Source organism: Vulpes lagopus, chromosome 19 (assembly GCF_018345385.1).
Source record: "Vulpes lagopus strain Blue_001 chromosome 19, ASM1834538v1, whole genome shotgun sequence".
NCBI classification, from domain to species: Eukaryota; Metazoa; Chordata; class Mammalia; order Carnivora; family Canidae; genus Vulpes; species Vulpes lagopus.
Window position 1 is genome coordinate 16,056,962 of NC_054842.1, and position 20,981 is coordinate 16,077,942.

The 20,981-nt window shown below is 42.9% G+C and overlaps 2 protein-coding genes and 1 pseudogene across 20 annotated transcripts in view; all 3 read right to left on the reverse strand.

Annotated features, from left to right (window-relative positions):
* Positions 1–20,981, reverse strand: part of RBMS3 (RNA binding motif single stranded interacting protein 3) — a 1,727,904-nt gene that overhangs the window by 1,322,023 nt on the left and 384,900 nt on the right. The window lies entirely within an intron of this gene.
* Positions 2,697–3,662, reverse strand: LOC121479012 (olfactory receptor 14J1). The gene has a single exon (XM_041734535.1). It carries the CDS (start codon positions 3,660–3,662, stop codon positions 2,697–2,699), a length of 966 nt encoding a protein of 321 aa, XP_041590469.1.
* On the reverse strand, positions 10,511–11,456 carry LOC121479015 (annotated as a pseudogene).

Sequence of the window (20,981 nt, forward strand, 5' to 3'; positions counted from 1 at the left end):
ATCGGCAAAGAGGGAGAGTTTGACTTCTTCTTTGCCAATTTGAATGCCTTTAATGTCTTTTTGTTGTCTGATTGCTGAGGCGAGGACTTCCAGTACTATGTTGAATAGCAGTGGTGAGAGTGGACATCCCTGTCTTGTTCCTGATCTTAGGGGAGAGGCTCCCAGTGCTTCCCCATTGAGAATGATATTTGCTGTGGGCTTTTTGTAGATGGCTTTTAAGATGTCCAGGAATGTTCCCTCTATGCCTACACTCTGAAGAGTTTTGATCAGGAATGGATGCTGTATTTTGTCAAATGCTTTCTCTGCATCTAATGAGAGGATCATATGGTTCTTGGTTTTTCTCTTGCTGATATGATGAATCACATTGATTGTTTTACGAGTGTTGAACCAGCCTTGTGTCCCGGGGATAAATCTTACTTGTTCATGGTGAATAATTTTCTTAATGTAATGTTGGAACTTATTGGCTAGTATCTTGTTGAGAATTTTTGCATCCATGTTCATCACGGATATTGGTCTGTAATTCTCCTTCTTGGTGGGGTCTTTGTCTGGTTTTGGAATTAAGGTGATGCTGGCCTCCTAGAACGAATTTGGAAGTACTCCATCTCTTTCTATCTTTCCGAACAGCTTTAGTAGAATAGGTATGGTTTCTTCTTTAAATGTTTGATAGAATTCAGAGAGTTAGAACGAATTATTTTAAGATTTGTGTGGAATCAGAAAAGACCCCGAATAGGCAGGGGAATTTTAAAAAAGAAAACCATGCTGGGGGCATCACAATGCCAGATTTCAGGTTGTACTACAAGCTGTGGTCATCAAGACAGTGTGGTACTGGCACTAAAACAGACACATAGATCAATGGAACAGAATAGAGAATCCAGAAGTGGACCCTCAACTTTATGGTCAACTAATATTTGACAAAGGAGGAAAGACTATCCATTGGAAGAAAGATAGTCTCTTCTCTAAATGTTGCTGAGAAAATTGGACATCCACATGCAGAAGAATGAAACTAGAGCACTCTCTTTCACCATACAAAAAGATAAACTCAAAATGGATGAAAGATCTAAATGTGAGACAAGATTCCATCAAAATCCTAGAGAGGAACACAGGCAACACCCTTTTTGAACTTGGCCACAGTAACTTCTCGCAAGATACATCCAGGAAAGCAAAAGAAACAAAAGCAAAAATGAACTATTGGACCTTCATCAAGATAAGAAGCTTTTGCACAGCAAAGGTAGAGTCAACAAAACTAAAAGACAACCTACAGAATGGGAGAAGATATTTGCAAATGATGTATCAGATAAAGGGCTAGTTTCCAAGATATATAAGGAACTTATTAAACTCAACAGCAAAGAAACAAACAATCCAATCATGAAATGGGCAAAAGTCATGAACAGAAATCTCACAGAGGAAAACATAGACATGGCCAACAAGCACATGAGAAAATGCTCCGCATCACTTGCCATCAGGGAAATACAAATCAAAGCCACAATGAGATACCACCTCACACCAGTGAGAATGGGGAAAATTAACCAGGCAGGAAACCACAAATGTTGGAGAGGATGCGGAGAAAGGGGAACCCTCTTACACTGTTGGTGGGAATGTGAACTGGTGCAGCCACTCTGGAAAACTGTGTAGAGGTTCCTCAAAGAGTTAAAAATAGACCTGCCCTACGACCCAGCAATTGCACTACTGGGGATTTACCTCAAAGATACAGATGCAGTGAAACGCCGGGACACCTGCACCCCGATGTTTATAGCAGCAATGTCCACAATAGCCAAACTGTGGAAGGAGCCTGGGTGTCCATCGAAAATGAATGGATAAAGAAGATGTGGTTTATGTATACTATGGAATATTACTCAGCCATTAGAAATGACAAATACCCACCATTTGCTTCAACGTGGATGGAACTGGAGGGTATTATGCTGGGTGAAGTAAGTCATTGGGAGAAGGACAAACATTATATGGTCTCATTCATTTGGGGAATATAAATAATAGTGAAAGGGAATATAAGGGAAGGGAGAAGAAATGTGTGGGAAATATCAGAAAGGAAGACAGAACATAAAGACTCCTAACTCTGGGAAACAAACTAGGGTGGTGGAAGGGGAGGAGGGCGGGGGGTGGGGGTGAATGGGTGACTGGCACTGAGGGGGGTACTTGATGGGATGAGCACTGGGTGTTCATCTGTATGTTGGTAAATTGAACACCAATAAAAATGAATTTATTATAAAAAATAAAATAAAATAAAATAAAATAAAGGGCATGCAGACTAAAAAAATTAAAATAAAAATAAAAACATGATTTTTTTTTAAAAGAGTGATATAACATTTTTATTTTAAAATAATATTTACATGACACCAGGAAAGACATACTTTGGCAACATCTTAAGTTGATATCTAGAAAGTGAGGGGATACATGATCTTTCAAAATCCTTTTCTGCGGGGGGGGCGGGGAGGGTGCATGAGCAGAAGAGGGAGTGGTATGCTGTACAACACTGGCAGGTGAGGCTGGGGGCACCTCCTGGAGTAGAAGCACCTGGGGGAGGGTGCCTGCTTTTATTTTTTCTTTTAGAAATGGAGATTCCTGGGCCCCGTTCCCAAAGAAAAAAAAGAAGAAACGTTGGAATGGAGTTCTGGAAGGAAATCAGACCTCTCTCTTACAATGTGAAATATATTGGGAGTACCTTTCATTTGTATGGATTTTTAGAATTTAAAAATGGTTTTTAAATACATTTTTCTCTGAGCAAATTCTCCTTTTGACAGCACCTTCTTCAGAGCTGCCTTCATGGCTTCATTCCGTAAACTGTATATAACTGGATTGAGTGTTGGTGGTATCACCGTATAGAATATGGATAACATGATATCCATACCTGATTGGGAGTCAGAAGGGGGCTGCAGAAACTCAAAGCCTGCAGTGGAGAGGAAGAAGGTGACTACAAACAGGTGTGGTAAGCAGGTGGCAAAGACTTTGGTCCGGCCCTCGGCTGATGGGATCCTCAGCACGGTAGAAAAGATATGAACATAGGAGAGCACGATGGAGACCAAGCAGATGAATGCTGCTGACGTTGTGAAGGCAGCCACTGCAATCTCACTGATGAATTCATGAGAACAAGCTAGTTTCAGCATCTGAGGAACATCACAGAAGAATTGGTGAATGACTCTCTCCCCACAGAGAGGTATGGAGAAGTTCACAGCCGTATGCATGAGCCCAGAGAGGCCCCCAGCCAGCCACACAGCTGTCACTGCATACCTACAAATGCAGGGGTTCATAATGGTCTCATACTGCAGGGGCCGACAGATGGAGACATAGCGGTCATAAGACATCACTGTGAGGATGGCCACTTCTGATGAGGCCAGAGCTATGAAGAAGAACACCTGAAGAATGCACTGGACATAGGAAATGTAACCATTGTTCATAAGTGAATTTGTGATGGACTGGGGAACTGTGACAGAGATGAAGCAGAGGTCCAGAAGAGAGAGGTGCTTCAAGAAGTAATACATGGGGGACTGGAGGTGATGGTCCAAGCTGGTTACAGTGATAATAAGGAGGTTGCCTGTCAAGGCCAACAGGTATGTCGCCAAAAACAGCAATGCATGTAAAATCTGAAGCTCACGATTATCAGAAAACCCCATGAGAAGGAATCCACTCATGGAGGTCAAGTTGGCCATGGTCACACTGAAGGTAGAAAGTATGACTCTGTCAAAGAAGCCAAACAACAGTTGTAAAGAATGTATCATATTTAGTATATCTGTATGTCAAGGAATGGTGCACTCAGCCTAGAGGTATGGAAATCGAGACAAATTTATCCCCATAGTGAGTAGGTAACATTTAACTTAGAAAAATCTTTACCTATTATTCAGAAATAGAACATCTAAATGTGATCAATAGCTTCACATAGGTGAAAAAAAAAGTCATCAGAATTTTCTGGAGCAGAGTTTGGATTGTCAAAGGTGAAAAACTGATGGAGACAATTAAGTCTTTCCACTCAACAAAGTCATTTAGGATTGCACTGATATACTAGTATTATTACATCTTATATACAATACCTTAGGATTACAATGAGGTAGTAAAATTTCCTTCATTAACCATCTAAAATGAAGTTTTTGGTACCATCTTGTAAATGGATCTAGGAACAGTCCAGACTTAAGGGAGATGTTCATTCTAAGGACAATCATATTCCTTGCTTCTGAAAGACTCTCAACATTTTTAAAATAATGAAATTTGGTTGGAATGAAATTCCAAGGGCAAGCTTAAACAGTGAAATCAACTTTAAAATTGTAACATGCAGATGCCACTGAGTCCCGAGGTTTGGAACTTGATAGATCTCTGATGATACCTTTTCCTTTTAATTGTTAAGACCTTAGGATGATTTGGATTCAGATATGTCTAATGAAGTTCATTTGAACAAATAATGAGGTTTTCTAAAATGTATTTAGTTCTTACTATGTTGTAGGCAGAATGCTAAATGGTGGAGTATATGCCTTTCCAGTATTCTTTTTCTCTTGGACTTGAAATATATTAGTGCCCATTTCCTAAAATAATCAACCAAACAAACAAACAAAACCTTAACATCACATGTAACATAATTGTTGGGGAGGGTTGGCTAGTGTCAGTCTTTATGTTAAATGAGATAATGTAGAATGATAAAATCATTCTGGGTGTCAGAATCATTCTACTGATTTCTATTTCTTTTTTTAAGAAATCTGTGGATTTGTTGAAAGATCAGTCCATTTTCACTGAGTTTCTTCACCATGAGGCAATTTCTTCACTGTCCATTTCTCCACGCTTGGCAATGGTACCTAACATAGCAGCACTAAGTAAATATTTACTTAACTGGATATATTCGCGAGTGATTTCAATTCTATACAGTACTATTAAGGTACTTGAATTACTCCGTCAGATGCTTTAGTTTATTCTGTTGATTAATCCCTAACCAATGGAAAGGAGTTGAAAATCACTGAGCTAGTATCTTTTTGTTTTGCTGTAATTTATTTTTTTATTTTAATTTTATTTATTTAGTTGTTTTAATAAATTTATTTTTTATTGGTGTTCAATTTGCCAACATATATAACACCCAGTGCTCATCCCATCAAGTGCCCCCCTCAGTGCCTGTCACCCAGTCACCCCCCACCCCCCGCCCACCTCCCTTTCCACCACCCCTTGTTCGTTTCCTAGAGTTAGGAGTCTCTCATGTTCTGTCTCCCTTTCTGATATTTCCCACTCATTTTTTCTCCTTTCCCCTTTATTCCCTTTCACTATTTTTATATTCCCCAAATGAATGATACCATAAAATGTTTGTCCTTTATTTTGAAAACTCACTGAAACTAATTTTTAGGAAGCATCTGGCAACAGCATGGACATTGGATTGGAAGAAAATAAAACTGAAGGATTAAATATTGCCAGAGATGATGAAGGTTTGAACTAATCAATAAGTGTGACAAGAGGTAACAATTATGAGAGAAAACAGCAGGTTTCCTGATGGCTGATAGATGTGCAGAGAGGAAGATAGATAACAGAGGCAGTTGAGATAGATAACAGAAGGCAGTTGAGAGAGATGACTCTGATGAGAGAGACCCAGTCTGAGGTGATGGTGTGCTGATCTTGAGGTTGTTTATGAAGATCTGAAAGTCAGGTGGTACCTAAAACAGCACCAATTCAGTAAAAGTGTGCAAATCATGTAGAGAAGCAGTTAAATTAGCTCCTTGAAGGGGCACTTACAAGAATATTTTTAGGGGAAAAAAAAGAAAAGAGGACTGAGGATGACATTTAGATACTGCCAAATTTCAAAAGACATGCATAAGAGGAACCAGCCAAGGAGACAGAGGAAGAATATTCATAGAGGAGGAAAACCGGCAGGGACGAGTGGTATCAGATTCAGCAGAAGAGAGATATTTTAGAAGAAAAACTGTACAGTAGTGTCATATATTTAAGAAAGGAAAATTAAAATAACAGCAAAACACATTGAATTTACCATTTTGTTGGTCATTTATAGACTTGCTGGAGCTATTCAGGAGGATTCATAGGTATAGAAACATGATGAACGTTGTTCAAAAAATGAATGAGTTATGAGAGGAAATCATAGACTACTCTCCTCAGTAGGATGTCTATAAATTTCATAAAATATGGACAAGTGTCACTCACCAGAGCTGCTCTTAGTAGGAGCAAATCTCATTAATCCTAAGATTGAGCATTTTTGTTTCAGAGTCTAGCTGGTAGCTTGGAAATTTTCACGCAAGGAAAGAACTGAGCTATGTTCATACAAGGTTGAACAGGGGGCACAGGTACAGGGACATTTTAACCTCCCACAAAGCCTACAACACCCCCAAATGCAGCCAATGCTGCCCAGGCACAAGGGAGCAAGTCTCTTCAGGGTGGTTGGGGTATCAGGAAACATGGGGCTTGGTGGATCTGTCCCCCAAGGAATTGCCTCAGTGGAAAGTAATTAATTGCCATCTTAGTTTAACTGGATCTTACAGAGTCAGTGCATTCCAGAGGGGGAAACAGGTATAAAATGTATGTTTGGAGCACCTGGGTGGCTCAGTCAATTAAGTGTCTGCCTTTGGCTCAGGTCATGATCTCAGGGTCCTGAGATCAAGTGCCACATTGGACTTCCTGCTCAGTGAGGAGCCTGCTTCTCCCTCTCCCTCTGCTGCTCCCCCTGTTTGTGCTCTTAAATAAATAAATAAATAAATAAATAAATAAATAAATATTTTTTAAAAGTATATGATGTATTTTATGTTAGATAAATTCAGACTTCAAAAAAAATAAAATAAAAAAATAAGTTCAGACTTCAGTTTCTCTAGTAAAGGTATTTTTTTCATTAACAATTCAATTTCTATTTTAATTCAATTTTCTATTAACAATTTTAGTTTTACTGGTCACCAACAAAATCATACCTGCTTGTAAGGACTTCATTTAGGAAAAGGAAATATTTAGTTTTTTTTTAAATAAATTTATTTTTTATTGGTGTTCAATTTGCCAACATATAGAATATCACCCAGTGCTCATCCTGTCAAGTGCCCCCCTCAGTGCCCATCACCCACTCACCCTCACCCCCCGCCCTCCTCCCCTTCCACCACCCTTAGTTCGCTTCCCAGAGTTAGGAGTCTCTCATGTTCTATATCCCTTTCTGATATCTCCCACTCATTTTTTCTCCTTTCCCCTTTATTCCCTTTCACTATTTTTATATTCCCCAAATGAATGAGACCATATAATGTTTGTCCTTCTCCGATTGACTTACTTCACTCAGCATAATACCCTCCAGTTCCATCCACGTTGAAGCAAATGGTGGGTATTTGTCGTTTCTAATGGCTGAGGAATGTTCCATTGTATGCATAAGCCATGTCTTCTTTATCCATCATCTTTCGATGGACACCGAGGCTCCTTCCACAGTTTGGCTATTGTGGACATTGCTGCTAGAAACGTCGGGGTGCAGGTGTCCCGGCGTTTCATTGCATCTGCATCTTTGGGATAAATTTGTTTACATACATTTATAAATAGTTACAGAATCAAGTATCTTAGCATTAAAACAACACTTAGAGGTCAATGAGTTCGAGCTTCATCTAAACACTATGTCTGAACATGAGAGACTACTAACTCTGGGCAAACAAGGGGTAGTGGAAGGGCAGGTGGGCAGAGGGATGGGGCGAATGGGTGATGGGCACTGAGGAGAACACTTGACGGGATGGGCACTGGGTGTTATACTATATGTTGGCAAATCGAACTCCAATAAAAACTATACAAAAAATAAAAATAAATAAACCCTATGTCTTTTCTAAAATAATTCTGGGGGATCCTTGTGTGGCTCAGCGGTTTGGCGCCTACCTTTGGCCCAGGGCGCGATCCTGGAGTCCCGGGATCGAGTCCCGCATCAGGCTCCTGGTATGCAGCCTGCTTCTCGCTCTGCCTATGTCTCTGCCTCTCTCTCTCTCTTTCTCTATCTATCATAAATAAATAAAATCTTTAAAAAAATAAATAAATAATTCTGAGCCTGAAATTAATAATTCCATCCCCATTGTAACAATCCCATAGATGACTAATTTTCATCTAAAGATGAATGTATTAAGTTTCAAATTCTTATGATTATAAGAAAGGTGTTTTCTACTGTAGTATGAATATTTAATATGAGATCTACTTTCTTAATAATGAAAGAAATTTAAAAACATTTTTAAACCTTCCAGGTACACCTAAATATCAAAAATCAATGTAAATAATATTACATTTGACCAGCACTTAAATTGTTCCAAATGCCCCTATTTTTATATTTTTAATGTTAGGAAATTGACTTTTAAAGTTTTAAACCAGAAAACTTGGTTTTTGAGTCCCAGTGGTTAACACACTCCTGCTTAAGTATCTCGGTCAGTATCTCTGGGACTATTTCACTTGTAATGATAAGGTTTTCATGAAATTTAAGAAATAAAACTCAGAGTGATCAAAAGAGATTCTCAAGTTCCATCTAACAGTATGTGCTATTTTAATATAGGTTTTTCTAGTGATCTGAAATATATTTTCATTAAAGCTTTGGACAAAGATAGGAAGGGATTATCAAAAGAAGCTAAAATGAATGTTTGGTTTTTTTTTTAATTTTTTTTATTGGAGTTCAATTTGCCAACATTTAGCATAACACCCAGTGCTCATCATGTCAAGTGTCCCCCTCAGTGCTCATCACCCAGTCACCCCAAGACCCCACCCAACTCCCCTTCCACTACCCCTTGTTCGATTCCCAGGTGAGGTGTCTCTCATGTTTTGTCACCCTCATAATATTTTCACTTATCCTCTCTCCTTTTCCTTTATTTCCTTTCACTAATTTTTATATTCCCCAAATGAATGAGACCATGTAATGTTTGTCCTTGTCCGATTGACTTACTTCACTCAGCATAATACCCTCCAGTTCCATCCACGTTGAAGCAAATGGTGGGTATTCATCGTTTCTAATGGCTGAGCAATATTCCATTGTATACATAGACCACATCTTCTTTATCCATTCATCTTTTGATGGACACCAAGGCTCCTTCCACAGTTTGGCTATTGTGGACATTGCTGTGATAAACATTGGGGTTCAGGTGTCCCGGCGTTTCACTGCATCTGTATCTCTGGGGTAAATCCCCAACAGTGCAATTGCTGGGTTGTAGGGCAGGTCTATTTTTAACCCTTTGAGGAACCTCCACACAGTTTTCCAGAGTGGCTGCACCAGTTCCCATTCCCACCAACCGTACAGTACTGGCACAAAAACAGACACACAGATCAATGGAAGATAATAGAGAGCCCAAAATGGACCCTCAAGTCCTCAGTCAACTAATCTTTGAAAAAGCAGGAAGGAATATCCAATGGACAGAAGGCAGTCTCTTCAACAACTGGTGCTGGGAAAATTGGACAGCCACCTACAGAAGAGTAAACTAGACCATATTTTTACAGCATATACAAAAATTGACTCAAAATGGATGACCAACTTAAATATGATGCAAGAATCCATTAAAATCCTAAAGGAGAACACAGGCAGAAACATCTTTGACCTTTGCTGCAGCAATTTCTTGCTAGACATGTCTCAAAGGCAAGGGAAACAAAAGGAAAAATGGACTTTTGAGACTCCATCAGGTTGAGAAGCTTCTCTTCAGATATTTTTCCAGCTCAGGCTCCTAATTACTTCTTTTTTTAAGATTTTATTTTAGAAATAAAGAGAGTACATACACAGGATCATGGTTAAGTTTAGAGGAAAAGTGAGGCAGAAAGAATCTTAAGCCAACTCTGCAGTGAGCAGAGCTTGATGGAACTCAAACTCATGACCCTGAGAGCATGACCTGAGCTGAAACCAATAGTCAGATGTTCAATCAACTGAGTCACCCAGGCACCCTACCAAGCCCTTATTTCTAATGATTCCACACCTCTATAAGTGATTTATGCCTCCTATACACTTTCCACTGCCTCAAGAAAGAGAGAAATACAAGATGCTTATGTTTGTTCATTACTTCAGGGATATTCTTCCTATAATTCATACAATTTATTTTCTTACTATTGATAATGAGGTATTAAAGAATACAGAACAAAATTCCTCTCTATCAAAACCACTACTCAATAAAGACTAACAGTGATGCAGAAAAGATTTAAGGGATTTCAACATGTCTTTAGCTAAACCAAAAATAGAAAACTAATTTTATGGCAAATTCTGCCTTAAAAGTGAGAAATTAGAAGATCACAGTCTAGCTTTTTAAAAACTAAGTACATCATCTTTCTATTGGAATTTCATTTCTTAATTTTCAATTAAGAGGATACTTTTATTAATTATGCTACTGAAAATTTTAATATTGATGTTCAATTTTGATTTTACATGGCTATTTTCTTCATTGGAGAGTAATTGATATTTAGACAAACTGTTTAATTTATATCTATGAGCGAGAGCTCTGTGACCTTGCAAGACACATGCTCCACTGGTGCTGACACAGCGAGTAAACAGGAGAGGGGCTGATGGATGGATGTAGAGAAGCGCCTGCTGAAGAGGGGCTACACTGTCTCATGAAGATCATGAATGCAAGGGATTCTTCTGCTCCACTAGTCTTCTTACTGGTCCTCTTACATATTTGTTTCTCAGAGTGTAGCTTAGAGGGTTGAGGCTAGGTGTGACAACAGTATAAATGAGGGCAATGAACTTGCCTTGATCTTGAGAATCTCCCAATGGTGGCTGCAGATATATGCACATGGCTGGAGTTTAAAAAAAGGGAGATAACCATAAGATGGGCTTCACATATTCCAAAGACCTTCTGAAGTCTGGTTGTTGACTGCATCCTCAACACAGCCTGAGCAATGGCACCATATGAGCTGAGAATGAGGATGAGTTGTATGAGAACAAAAATGGAGCTTGTGATCAGGAGGGTAAGCTCATCTGCATGGGTATCAACACATGATAATTGCAGCAGTGCTGGAACTTCACAGAAGAAATGGTCTACTTGGTTATGTCCACATAGGGGTACCCAGAAAGTAAAGGAAGAATGAAATGCAGAGTTGTTTACCAACAACTGACTCAGGAAGCCACAGCCAATATGTGGCAGAAATCAAGGTTCATGAGGACTGCATAATGCAGGGGTCTACAGACAGCTGCATAACAATCATAGGACATCACCACCGGGAGGACACACTCTGTGGTTCCCAGGGCAAAGACAAAGTAAAGTTGAATCATGCAACCAGTGTAAGAGATGGTCTTTTCTGGGCCCCAGAGGTAGATCAGAAACTGAGGGATGGAGCTGGTGGTGTAGCAGAGATCCAGAAAAGAGATGTTTGCGAGGAAGAAGTACATAGGAGTGTAGGAGATGGACATCCAGGTATGACAAGATAATGATAAACAGGTTGCCTATCAATGTCATCAAGTAGAACATCAAGATAACCACAAGGAGAACTACTTCCAGATGAGGCCACTTGGAAAAACCCAGTAGAACGAAGTAGCTTTCAGACTTGCATTTTTTTCCCCTCATCATTCTTTTTTTTTCCCTGTACCTGAAGGAAGAGTCATAAACTCAAAGGGTGCCCACTCATTTCCAAATCCCTGACCAGTAGACTGGGAAAGACTTACAACATTTCCAACACTGCTCTTATGATAGTAACATTTTTATGCGTTTATTTTTATGTTTCATTCAAATATTTTTCCTGCTGTGAATACATATCAATAACTTCTCAAGAAAATAAGTTCTTTTCATGCATCCCCAAGTTGGTATTTGGATAAATACTGAAGATTACATTCCATAGCCAAATGCCGGGACACCTGCACCCCGATGTTTATTTTTTTAATAAGTTTATTTTTTATTGGTGTTCAATTTACCAACATACAGAATAACCCCCCAGGGCCTATCCGTCAAGTGCCCCCCTCGTTGCCCGTCACCCATTCACCCCCATCCCCCGTCCTCCTCCCCTTCCACCACCCCTAGTTCATTTCCCAGAGTTAGGAGTCTTTATGTTCTGTCTCGCTTTCTGATATTTCCCACACATTTCTTCTACCTTCCCTTATATTCCCTTTCACTATTATTTATATTCCCCAAATGAATGAGAACATACACTGTTTGTCCTTCTCCGATTGACTTATTTCACTCAGCATAATACCCTCCAGTTCCATCCATGTTGAAGCAAATGGTGGGTATTTGTCGTTTCTAGTGGCTGAGTAATATTCCATTGTATACATAAACCACATCTTCTTTATCCATCATCTTTCGATGGACACCCAGGCTCCTTCCACAGTTTGGCTATTGTGAACATGGCTGCTAGAAACATCGGGGTGCAGGTGTCCCGGCATTTCATTGCATCTGAGTCCTTGGGGTAAATCCCCAACAGTGCAACTGCTGGTACATAGGGCAGGTCTATTTTTAACTCTTTGAGGAACCTCCACACGGTTTTCTAGAGTGGCTGCACCAGTTCACATTCCCACCAACAGTGTAAGAGGGTTCCCCTTTCTCCGCATCCTCTCCAACACTTGTGGTTTCCTGCCTTGTTAATTTTCCCCATTCTCACTGGTGTGAGGTGGTATCTCACTGTGGTTTTGATTTGTATTTCCCTGATGGCAAGTGATGCGGAGCATTTTCTCATGTGCTTGTTGGCCATGTCTATGTTTTCCTCTGTGAGATTTCTTTTTTTTTTTTTGCAATTAGCAAGAGGGTTTATTGGACGTTTGCGCAAACGGGCTCTCCGCCTCCGAGGAGGAAAAGAGCCCCGATTAGCAATTACAGGTATCTTTTAAAGGTAAAAGGAAAAAAAACGCTTAAAGACAAAAGAACCGCGGGAGTCGCATAGCATCCAGGTTGATTTCTCAGAAGGTCAACATGAACCTATTCAGGGACATTCCAATCAGGGTGTGGGGGGGAAATGGTTTTCTTATCACAAACAGAATGCTTTTTGTTGCTAAAACTTCAGGAACGCACCTGGATGGGCTGCCTCTGGATTAGGGCTGATCCTACTTACAGGGGGGGTTTCCTCATTCCCTCCTCTTTGTTTGGGCTGATTTTAACCTTAAAATCTTAGGGAACATTTATTTTCTCAGTTTGGAGGGCCCGACATTGTTAATACCAGAGCTTGGGTAATGGACAATTTTTCTCGGATGAACTGGAGCAGCCGGTTAAGGATGCAGGGGCCGAAAGTTAGCAGCAGGAGCAGGATAACTAGAGGGCCCATAATGGTAGAGATTAGGGTGGTCAACCAGGGAGACTGATTAAACCAGCCCTGCTGGGCCTCCCGGTCCCTTTGGCTTTTATTTAGCCTATCCCTGAGTTTGGCCATGGAGTCCCTGATGACTCCAGAATGGCCTGCATAGAAACAGCATTCTTCTCCTAGGGCCGCACACAGTCCTCCCTCTTTCAGGAGTAGTAAATCCAAGCCTCTCCTGTTTTGAAGTGCTATTTCTGGAAGTGAGGTGAGGGACTGTTCTAACTTAGAAACGGACTGCTCTAGTGTCCGTAGATCCTCATCTACAGCTGCCTGGAGTTCTATATAACGTCGTGAGCCCTGGATCAGAGCAGCTGCACCAGTACCCACCCCAGTGGCGACCCCTAGTCCCAACATAACGACTAGGGTTAGGGAGACAGGTTCGCGCCGAAAACGGGTGGGATGTTCATCATACTGATTTTCTAGAGTTTCAGCAGGGTGAGAGAACGCCCTGGGTATGATCTGCACCATGACACAGAAGTCGTTTGAGCTATTTAGAACCTTAGCTGACACACAGGGGGTGAGGACTTTGTTGCATGCCCACCAAGTTCCCGGCTGGGGCTCCAGGTAAGAGTCAGTCCCTAAAATCGGGGCGGTAGTATTGCAGAGTTCCTGGTAACCCCGGGTGAGTATAGTTAGCCTTGACAGTGATGTAATCCCAGGAGGAGGAGGGCCTCTCATCCTGTATCTCCCTAGTCTCCCACCCCCAATTTTTACAATAGAAGTATTCCCCTCCTCCACAGGTGGGATTTAGCCTGTGATCTCTGTGGTACCCGGGACAGACATAAAAGGGAAGAGTGCTGAGCATGGCCCTTCTGTCAGGCGTGCCACATCCTCCCCATGGGTCTAATCCCAGTTGCCCTGGAGGGCTTTCTCGGTTAGGGGCTCTAGAGGTGTCCAAGTATCCCTCTAGGTCCCATGGGCTAGGGGCCCCTATGGTTAGCTTGCATAGGTCAGGATATAGGTTAGGCCACCAGGTTCCCACGGGGCCGGTCTTAGTTATAGACCAGACCTCGTCACCCCCAGACGTTAGTACCTGCCAGGTTAACATTTTGAGGGCATGAGGGTCACCTTTGGCGGAGGTGAAGAGCGCTAGGAGAGGTAGGAATATAACAACTGTCATTGAACAATTTTTGAAAGTCTTATCTTGAGCGGGTTTTGGGTGCGGTGGAGCTTCCATTGGGGTGGCTCGCCCGGTCCGTCCTGGCTGGCCTCAGCGGTGCTCGTTGATGGGGCGCGCTTGACGTGTGAGGCGTGGACCCAAGCAGCAATGCCGTCTACCTTTAAGGCGGTTGGGGTGGTCAGTAGTACAGTGTATGGGCCCTTCCAGCAGGGGCTCAAGCGTCCTGGACTGATGTTTCCTGATGTAGACGGAGTCACCGATCTGGAACGGGTGTGGGCCGGTTGTGTCTCCGGGGCGGTAGACAGCCGCAAGGGGTTTCCAGATCTGGCCCTGGATAATCTGGAGCGCCTTTAGCCTGTCCTGTAAACCGGGAGTGTTAGCAAGAGGGTCAATAGCAGAATCTAGTAAGTCTGTTACTGGTGGGGGACCTCCATAGAGAATCTCATAAGGAGTTAGCCCATGGCGCGCGGGAGTGTTCTGGACTCGGAACAGGACCATGGGGAGCAGTTGGACCCAGTCTCTAGTGCCAGTCTCCAATGTCAATTTGGTTAGGGTCTCTTTAATTGTTCTATTTATTCTTTCTACCTGCCCTGAGCTCTGGGGTCTGTATGCACAATGTAATTTCCAATTTATCCCCAGTAATCTGGCCACCAACTGACTTACCTGGGAGACGAAGGCGGGGCCGTTGTCCGACCCTATTACCTTGGGCAGTCCAAACCAGGGGAAAATTTCTTCTAGGATTTTCTTGACAACCACCTGGGCAGTTTCTCGTTTGGTGGGGAAGGCTTCTGTCCATCCTCCTGTGGGCCTAGTGCAGCGGCCCGTGCTGCTTCATCGGCCATTCTGTTCCCCTCTGCTACTGGGTCATTGCCTGGCTGATGCCCCGGACAGTGAATTATCTACCACGGCCGCCCCGGCTTTACGTTCACCATTTCGTAGAAAGCTACTCCCCTCGGTGTACCAGGTTGCTTCAGCATCTGGCAAAGGCTGGTCCGTCAAGTCCCCTCTGGTGCCATGGACCTCGGCTAGGATCTGGTGGCAATCATGCATTAGCAGGGAGGGGGACTCGGTTTCTGGAAGCAAGGTGGCCGGGTTTAGGGATGTAGCCGTTCCGAACCGTATCCGCTCGGAATTCAGTAGCATGGCCTGATAATGGGTGACCCGGGCGTTTGAGAGCCATTGATCAGGGGGCTGGTGGATGACTGTCTCTATAGCGTGGGGGGCCACCACAGTGAGGGGTTGGCTGAAGGCCAACTTATCTGAATCTTTTACCAGGACTGCCACAGCCGCTATTATTCGGAGACATGGGGGCCATCCTGATGCCACGCTGTCTAATTTTTTTGAAAAATATGCCACGGGCCTTTTTCAGGGTCCCAGTTTCTGAGTTAGGACCCGTTTGGCTATTCCTCAGCGTTCATCAGCATATAGTGCAAATGGCTTGGTTACATCTGGGAGGCTCAGGGCAGGGGCAGTCAATAAGGCCCTATTTATTTTGTCAAAAGCCAATTGTTGCTCCTTTCCCCAGTGGTAGGGGGTGTTGGATTTCGTGAGAGGATATAGGGGAGCCGCCAGCTCTGCAAACCCGGGTGCCCAGAGGCGGCAGAACCCAGCACTGCCGAGGAACTCTCGTAGCCCTCTGGCATCAGTGGGTGCTGGGATCAGAGCTACAGCCTTTTTGCGGCCCTCTGTCAGCCACCTCTGGCCTCCTTCCAGGAGATATCCCAGATAGGTCACTTGTCTCTGGCCTATTTGGGCCTTTTTGGCAGAGGCCCTATACCCCAGTCCTCCCAGTCTCTCGAGCAGGGCCCCCGTACCTTTTACACAATCCTGTTCTGTCTTAGCCGCTATGAGCAAATCATCCACGTACTGCAGGAGAACGAGGTCCGGATGGCCAACTCCGAATTCTGCCAAGTCCTGATGCAAGGCTTCGTTGAACAAGGTGGGGGAGTTTTTGAATCCCTGTGGTAGCCTTGTCCAAGTGAGTTGTCCTGAGAATCCCGTCTCAGGATCTTTCCATTCAAAGGCAAAAATAGGCTGGCTTTGAGAGCTTAACTTTAGGCAAAAGAATGCATCTTTAGATAGAGCTCAAGGGTCCTTCTGCCTCAGTTAAAACTGAATGTTGAGTTCCCGTAGCAACCAGGAAGGTCACTGGTTGACCCCCCCACTTTAAGGGTTATCTGAGGCTGGGGGGGGGGGGGGCTCCTGGCCCTGACATCCCTAATCTTCATCCTCTAGGGACAGTACGGGAATGGGCTTCTTCTTAGGTACCTGCGTTTGGCCCTTCTTTGGACAATCTTTAACCCAATGTCCTTTTTCTTGCAGTAGGCACACTGGTCTCATTCAACCCGTGGTTTTCTTTTGTCTCCCAGGTCCTTACTCTGTCCTGACTTACTCTGCCCTGAGCCCTGTACTACGGTGGCCAGTATCCCAGTCAGTTCTTTACTGCGTTTCCTCTCTCTCTCTCTCTCTCTAAGTAGACATACGGTAGCCCTCCATTAATCTTCCCAGAAAACCTGCCGGCGTCTCATCTTTTCCCTGCACTATAGCACGTACCTTTGCCAAATTGGTGGGGCGTCGCCCTGCCCCTTTGAGACCCACTAGGAGTACCTGGCGATAGAGATGGAGCCGCTCCCTCCCAGCAGCAGTGTCCTAGTCCCAGGTCGGGCCAACCAAGGGGAAAACATCCTCGATTTCATTAGGCAGCTGGGGCGGCCTCCCATCCGCGCCGGGGACGTTTTTCTGTAGACGCGCGGTCTCTCCTCCGTGGTGAGGAGAATCTGCAGGAGCTGATCAGGGTGCCCATTGGGTCCTGCCTGAAAGACCGGGGCCTTCACCTGCAAGATAATATCAATATTAAAAGTTCCATTCCTGGGTCACCCGACGTTGAGAGTCGGCCACTCTGAGGAGCAGAAGGTGACCCATTTTCGTCTTCTGACTTTGACCGAAAGGTTGTGTGCCCGGCCGGCGACTTCTTTCCAGTGATCTAGAGTGAGGCTTAAAGGGGTGGTTACAGTTTGCCCCGCGGGTGTAGAAAAGAGGTGAGCGGGGAGGAGGAGGACAGGAAGAAAGACACAGAACAGACAGACGTACACAGATGACAGGACTGGCGCAGCAGATTCAGATGGGAGCGGTCGCGAACAACGACCGTCCACGAAGAGGAGGGAGTGCCGGGGCTCCGTTCCTCTTCCAGACCACTCCGGAGTCCGACTCCGGAGGGGGACCAGGGGTCTCGGGCACGTCTGCCTCCCCCGCTGGTCCAAATACAGAATACAGAGTACAGTGTCCTACAGGCACAATACAGACCCGGCACAATACAGACCCGGCCAGTCAGACAGACGAGACAGATATGAATTTAGCGAGCTCGGTCTTACCTCCTACCGGTCTTAGGATTGAGCCTGGGGCGTCTCGGATCCCGGACGAGCCCCCAAATGTTGGAACCTGGCTCACAGGTGCCAACGTGTCCCGGTGGACTCCCCAGAGACTCAGACCCCAGACAGGCAGATGCAATTAGCAAGAGGGTTTATTGGACGTTTGCGCAAACGGGCTTTCCGCCTCCGAGGAGGAAAAGAGCCCTCTGTGAGATTTCTGTTCATGACTTTTGCCCATTTCATGACTGGATTGTTTGTTCTTTGTTGTTGAGCTTAATATGTCCTTTTTTTTAATAATAAATTTATTTGTTTAAATTTTTTTCAAATATTTTATTTATTTATGAGAGAGAGAGGCAGAGGGAGAAACAGCTCCACGCAGGGAGCCCAATGTGGGACTCGATCTCGGGTCTCCAGGATCAGGCCCTGGGCTGCAAGTGGCGCTAAAACACTGAGCCACTGGGGCTGCCCAATAAATTTATTTTTTATTGGTGTTCAATTTGCCAACATACTAATAACACCCAGTGCTCAATACATTCTTTATAGATCTTGGAAACTAGCCCTTTATCTGATACGTCGTTTGCAAATATCTTCTCCCATTCTGTAGGTTGTCTTTGAGTTTTGTTGACTGTATCCTTTGCTGTGCAAAAGCTTCTTATCTTGATGAAATCCCAATAGTTCATTTTTGCTTTTCTTTCTTTTGCCTTTGCCGATGTATCTTGCAAGAAGTTACTGTGGCCGAGTTCAAAAAGGGTGTTGCCTGTGTTCTCCTCTAGGATTTTGATGGAATCTTGTCTCACATTTAGGTCTTTCATCCATTTTGAGTTTATCTTTGTGTATGGTGCAACAGAATGGTCTAGTTTCATTCTTCTGCATGTGGATGTCCAATTTTCCCAGCACCATTTATTGAAGAGACTGTCTTTCTTCCAGTGGATAATCTTTCCTCCTTTATCAAATATTAGTTGACCATAAAGTTGAGGGTCCACTTCTGGGTTCTGTATTATGTTCCATTGCTCTATGTGTCTGTTTTTGTGCCAGTACCACACTGTCTTGATGACCACAGCTTTGTAGTACAACCTGAAATCTGGCATTGTGATGCCCCCAGCTATGGTTTTCTTTTTTAAAACTCCCCTGGCTATTCGGGGTCTTTTCTGATTCCACACCAATCTTAAAATAATTTGTTCCAACTCTCTGAAGAAAGTCCATGGTATTTTGATAGGGATTGCATTAAACGTGTAAATTGCCCTGGGTAACATTGACATTTTCACAATATTAATTCTGCCAATCCATGAGCATGGAATATTTTTCCATCTCTTTGTGTCTTCCTCAATTTCTTTCAGAAGTGTTCTATAGTTTTTAGGGTATAGATCTTTTACCTCTTTGGTTAGGTTTATTCCTAGGTATCTTATGCTTTTGGGTGCAATTGTAAATGGGATTGACTCCTTAATTTCTCTTTCTTCAGTCTCATTGTTAGTGTATATACATGCCACTGACTTCTGGGCATTGATTTTGTATCCTGCCACGCTACCAAATTGCTGTATGAGTTCTAGCAATCTTGGGGTGGAGGCTTTTGGGTTTTCTATGTAGAGTATCATGTCATCAGCAAAGAGGGAGAGTTTGACTTCTTCTTTGCCGATTTAAATGCCTTTAATGTCTTTTTCTTGTCTGATTGCTGAGGCGAGGACTTCCAGTACAATGTTGAATAGCAGTGGTGAGAGTGGACATCCCTGTCTTGTTCCTGATCTTAGGGGAGAGGCTCCCAGTGCTTCCCCATTGAGAATGAAATTTGCTGTGGCCTTTTCATAGACGGCTTTGAAGATGTCGAGGAATGTTCCCTCTATGCCTACACTCTGAAGAGTTTTGATCAGGAATGGAGGCTGTATTTTGTCAAATGCTTTCTCTGCATCTAATGAGACGATCAAATGGTTCTTGGTTTTTCTCTTGCTGTAATGATGAATCACATTGATTGTTTTATGACTGTTGAACCAGCCTTGTGTCCGGGGAATAAATCCTACTTCGTCATGGTGAATAATTCTCTTAATGTACTGTTGGATCCTATTGGCTAGTATCTTGTTGAGAATTTTTGCATCCATGTTCATCAGGGATATTGGTCTGTAATTCTCTTTCTTGGTGGGGTCTTTCTCTGGTTTTGGAATTAAGGTGATGCTGGCCTCATAGAATGAATTTGGAAGTACTCCATCTCTTTCTATCTTTCCAAACAGCTTTAGTAGCATAGGTATGGTTTCTTCTTTAAACGTTTGATAGAATTCCCCAGGGAAGCCATCTGGCCCTGGACGTTTGGGTCTTGGGAGGTTTTTGATGACTGCTTCAATTTCCTCCCTGGTTATTGGCCTGTTCAGGTTTACTATTTCTTCCTGTTCCAGTTTTGGTAGTTTGTGGCTTTCCAGGAATGCGTCCATTTCTTCTAGGTTGCCTAATTTATAGCGTAGAGATGTTCATAATATGTTTTTAAAATCATTTGTATTTCCTTGGTGTTGTAGTGATCTCTCCTTTCTCATTCATGATTATATTAATTTGAGTCTTCTCTCTTTTTTCTTTTTTAATAAGGCTCGCTATGGTTTATCTATCTTTTTAATTCTTTCAAAGAACCAACTCCTGGTTCTGTTGATCTGTTCCACAGTTCTTCTGGTCTCAATTTCATTGAGTTCTGCTTGAATCTTTATTACTCTCTTCTTCTGCTAGGTGTAGGATCTATTTGCTGTTTTTTCTCTAGTTCCTTTAGTTGTAAGGTTAGCTTTTGTATTTGAGTTCTTTCCAGATTTTGAATGGATGCTTGTATTGTGATGTATTTCCCCCTTAGGACTGCTTTTGCTGCATCCCAAAGATTTTGCACGGTTGTATCTTCATTCTCATTAGTTTCCATGAATCTTTTTAATTCTTCCTTAATTTCCTGGTTGAACCTTTCATCCTTCAGCAGGATGGTCCTTTACCTCCACGTGTTTGAGTTCTTTCCAAACTTCTTCTTGTGATTTAGTTCTAATTTCAAGGCATTATGATCTGAGAATAGGCAGGGGATGATCCCAATCTTTTGGTATTGGTTCAGACCCGATTTGTGACCCAGTATGTGGTCTATTCTGGAGAAAGTTCTATGTGCACTTGAGAAGAATGTGTATTCAGTTGAGTTTGGATGTAAAGTTCTGTAGATATCTGTGAAATCCATCTGGTCCAGTGTATCATTTAAAGCTCTCGTTTCTTTGGAGATGTTGTGCTTAGAAGACCTATTGAGTATAGAAAGAGCTAGATTGAAGTCACCAGTATAAGTGTATCATTATCTGAGTATGTCTTAACCTTGGTTATTAATT

Coding starts and splice junctions, on each gene's coding strand:
- LOC121479012 (XM_041734535.1), bottom strand. CDS start 3,662: ATGGCCAACTTGACCTCCATGAGTGGATTCCTTCTCATGGGGTTTTCT.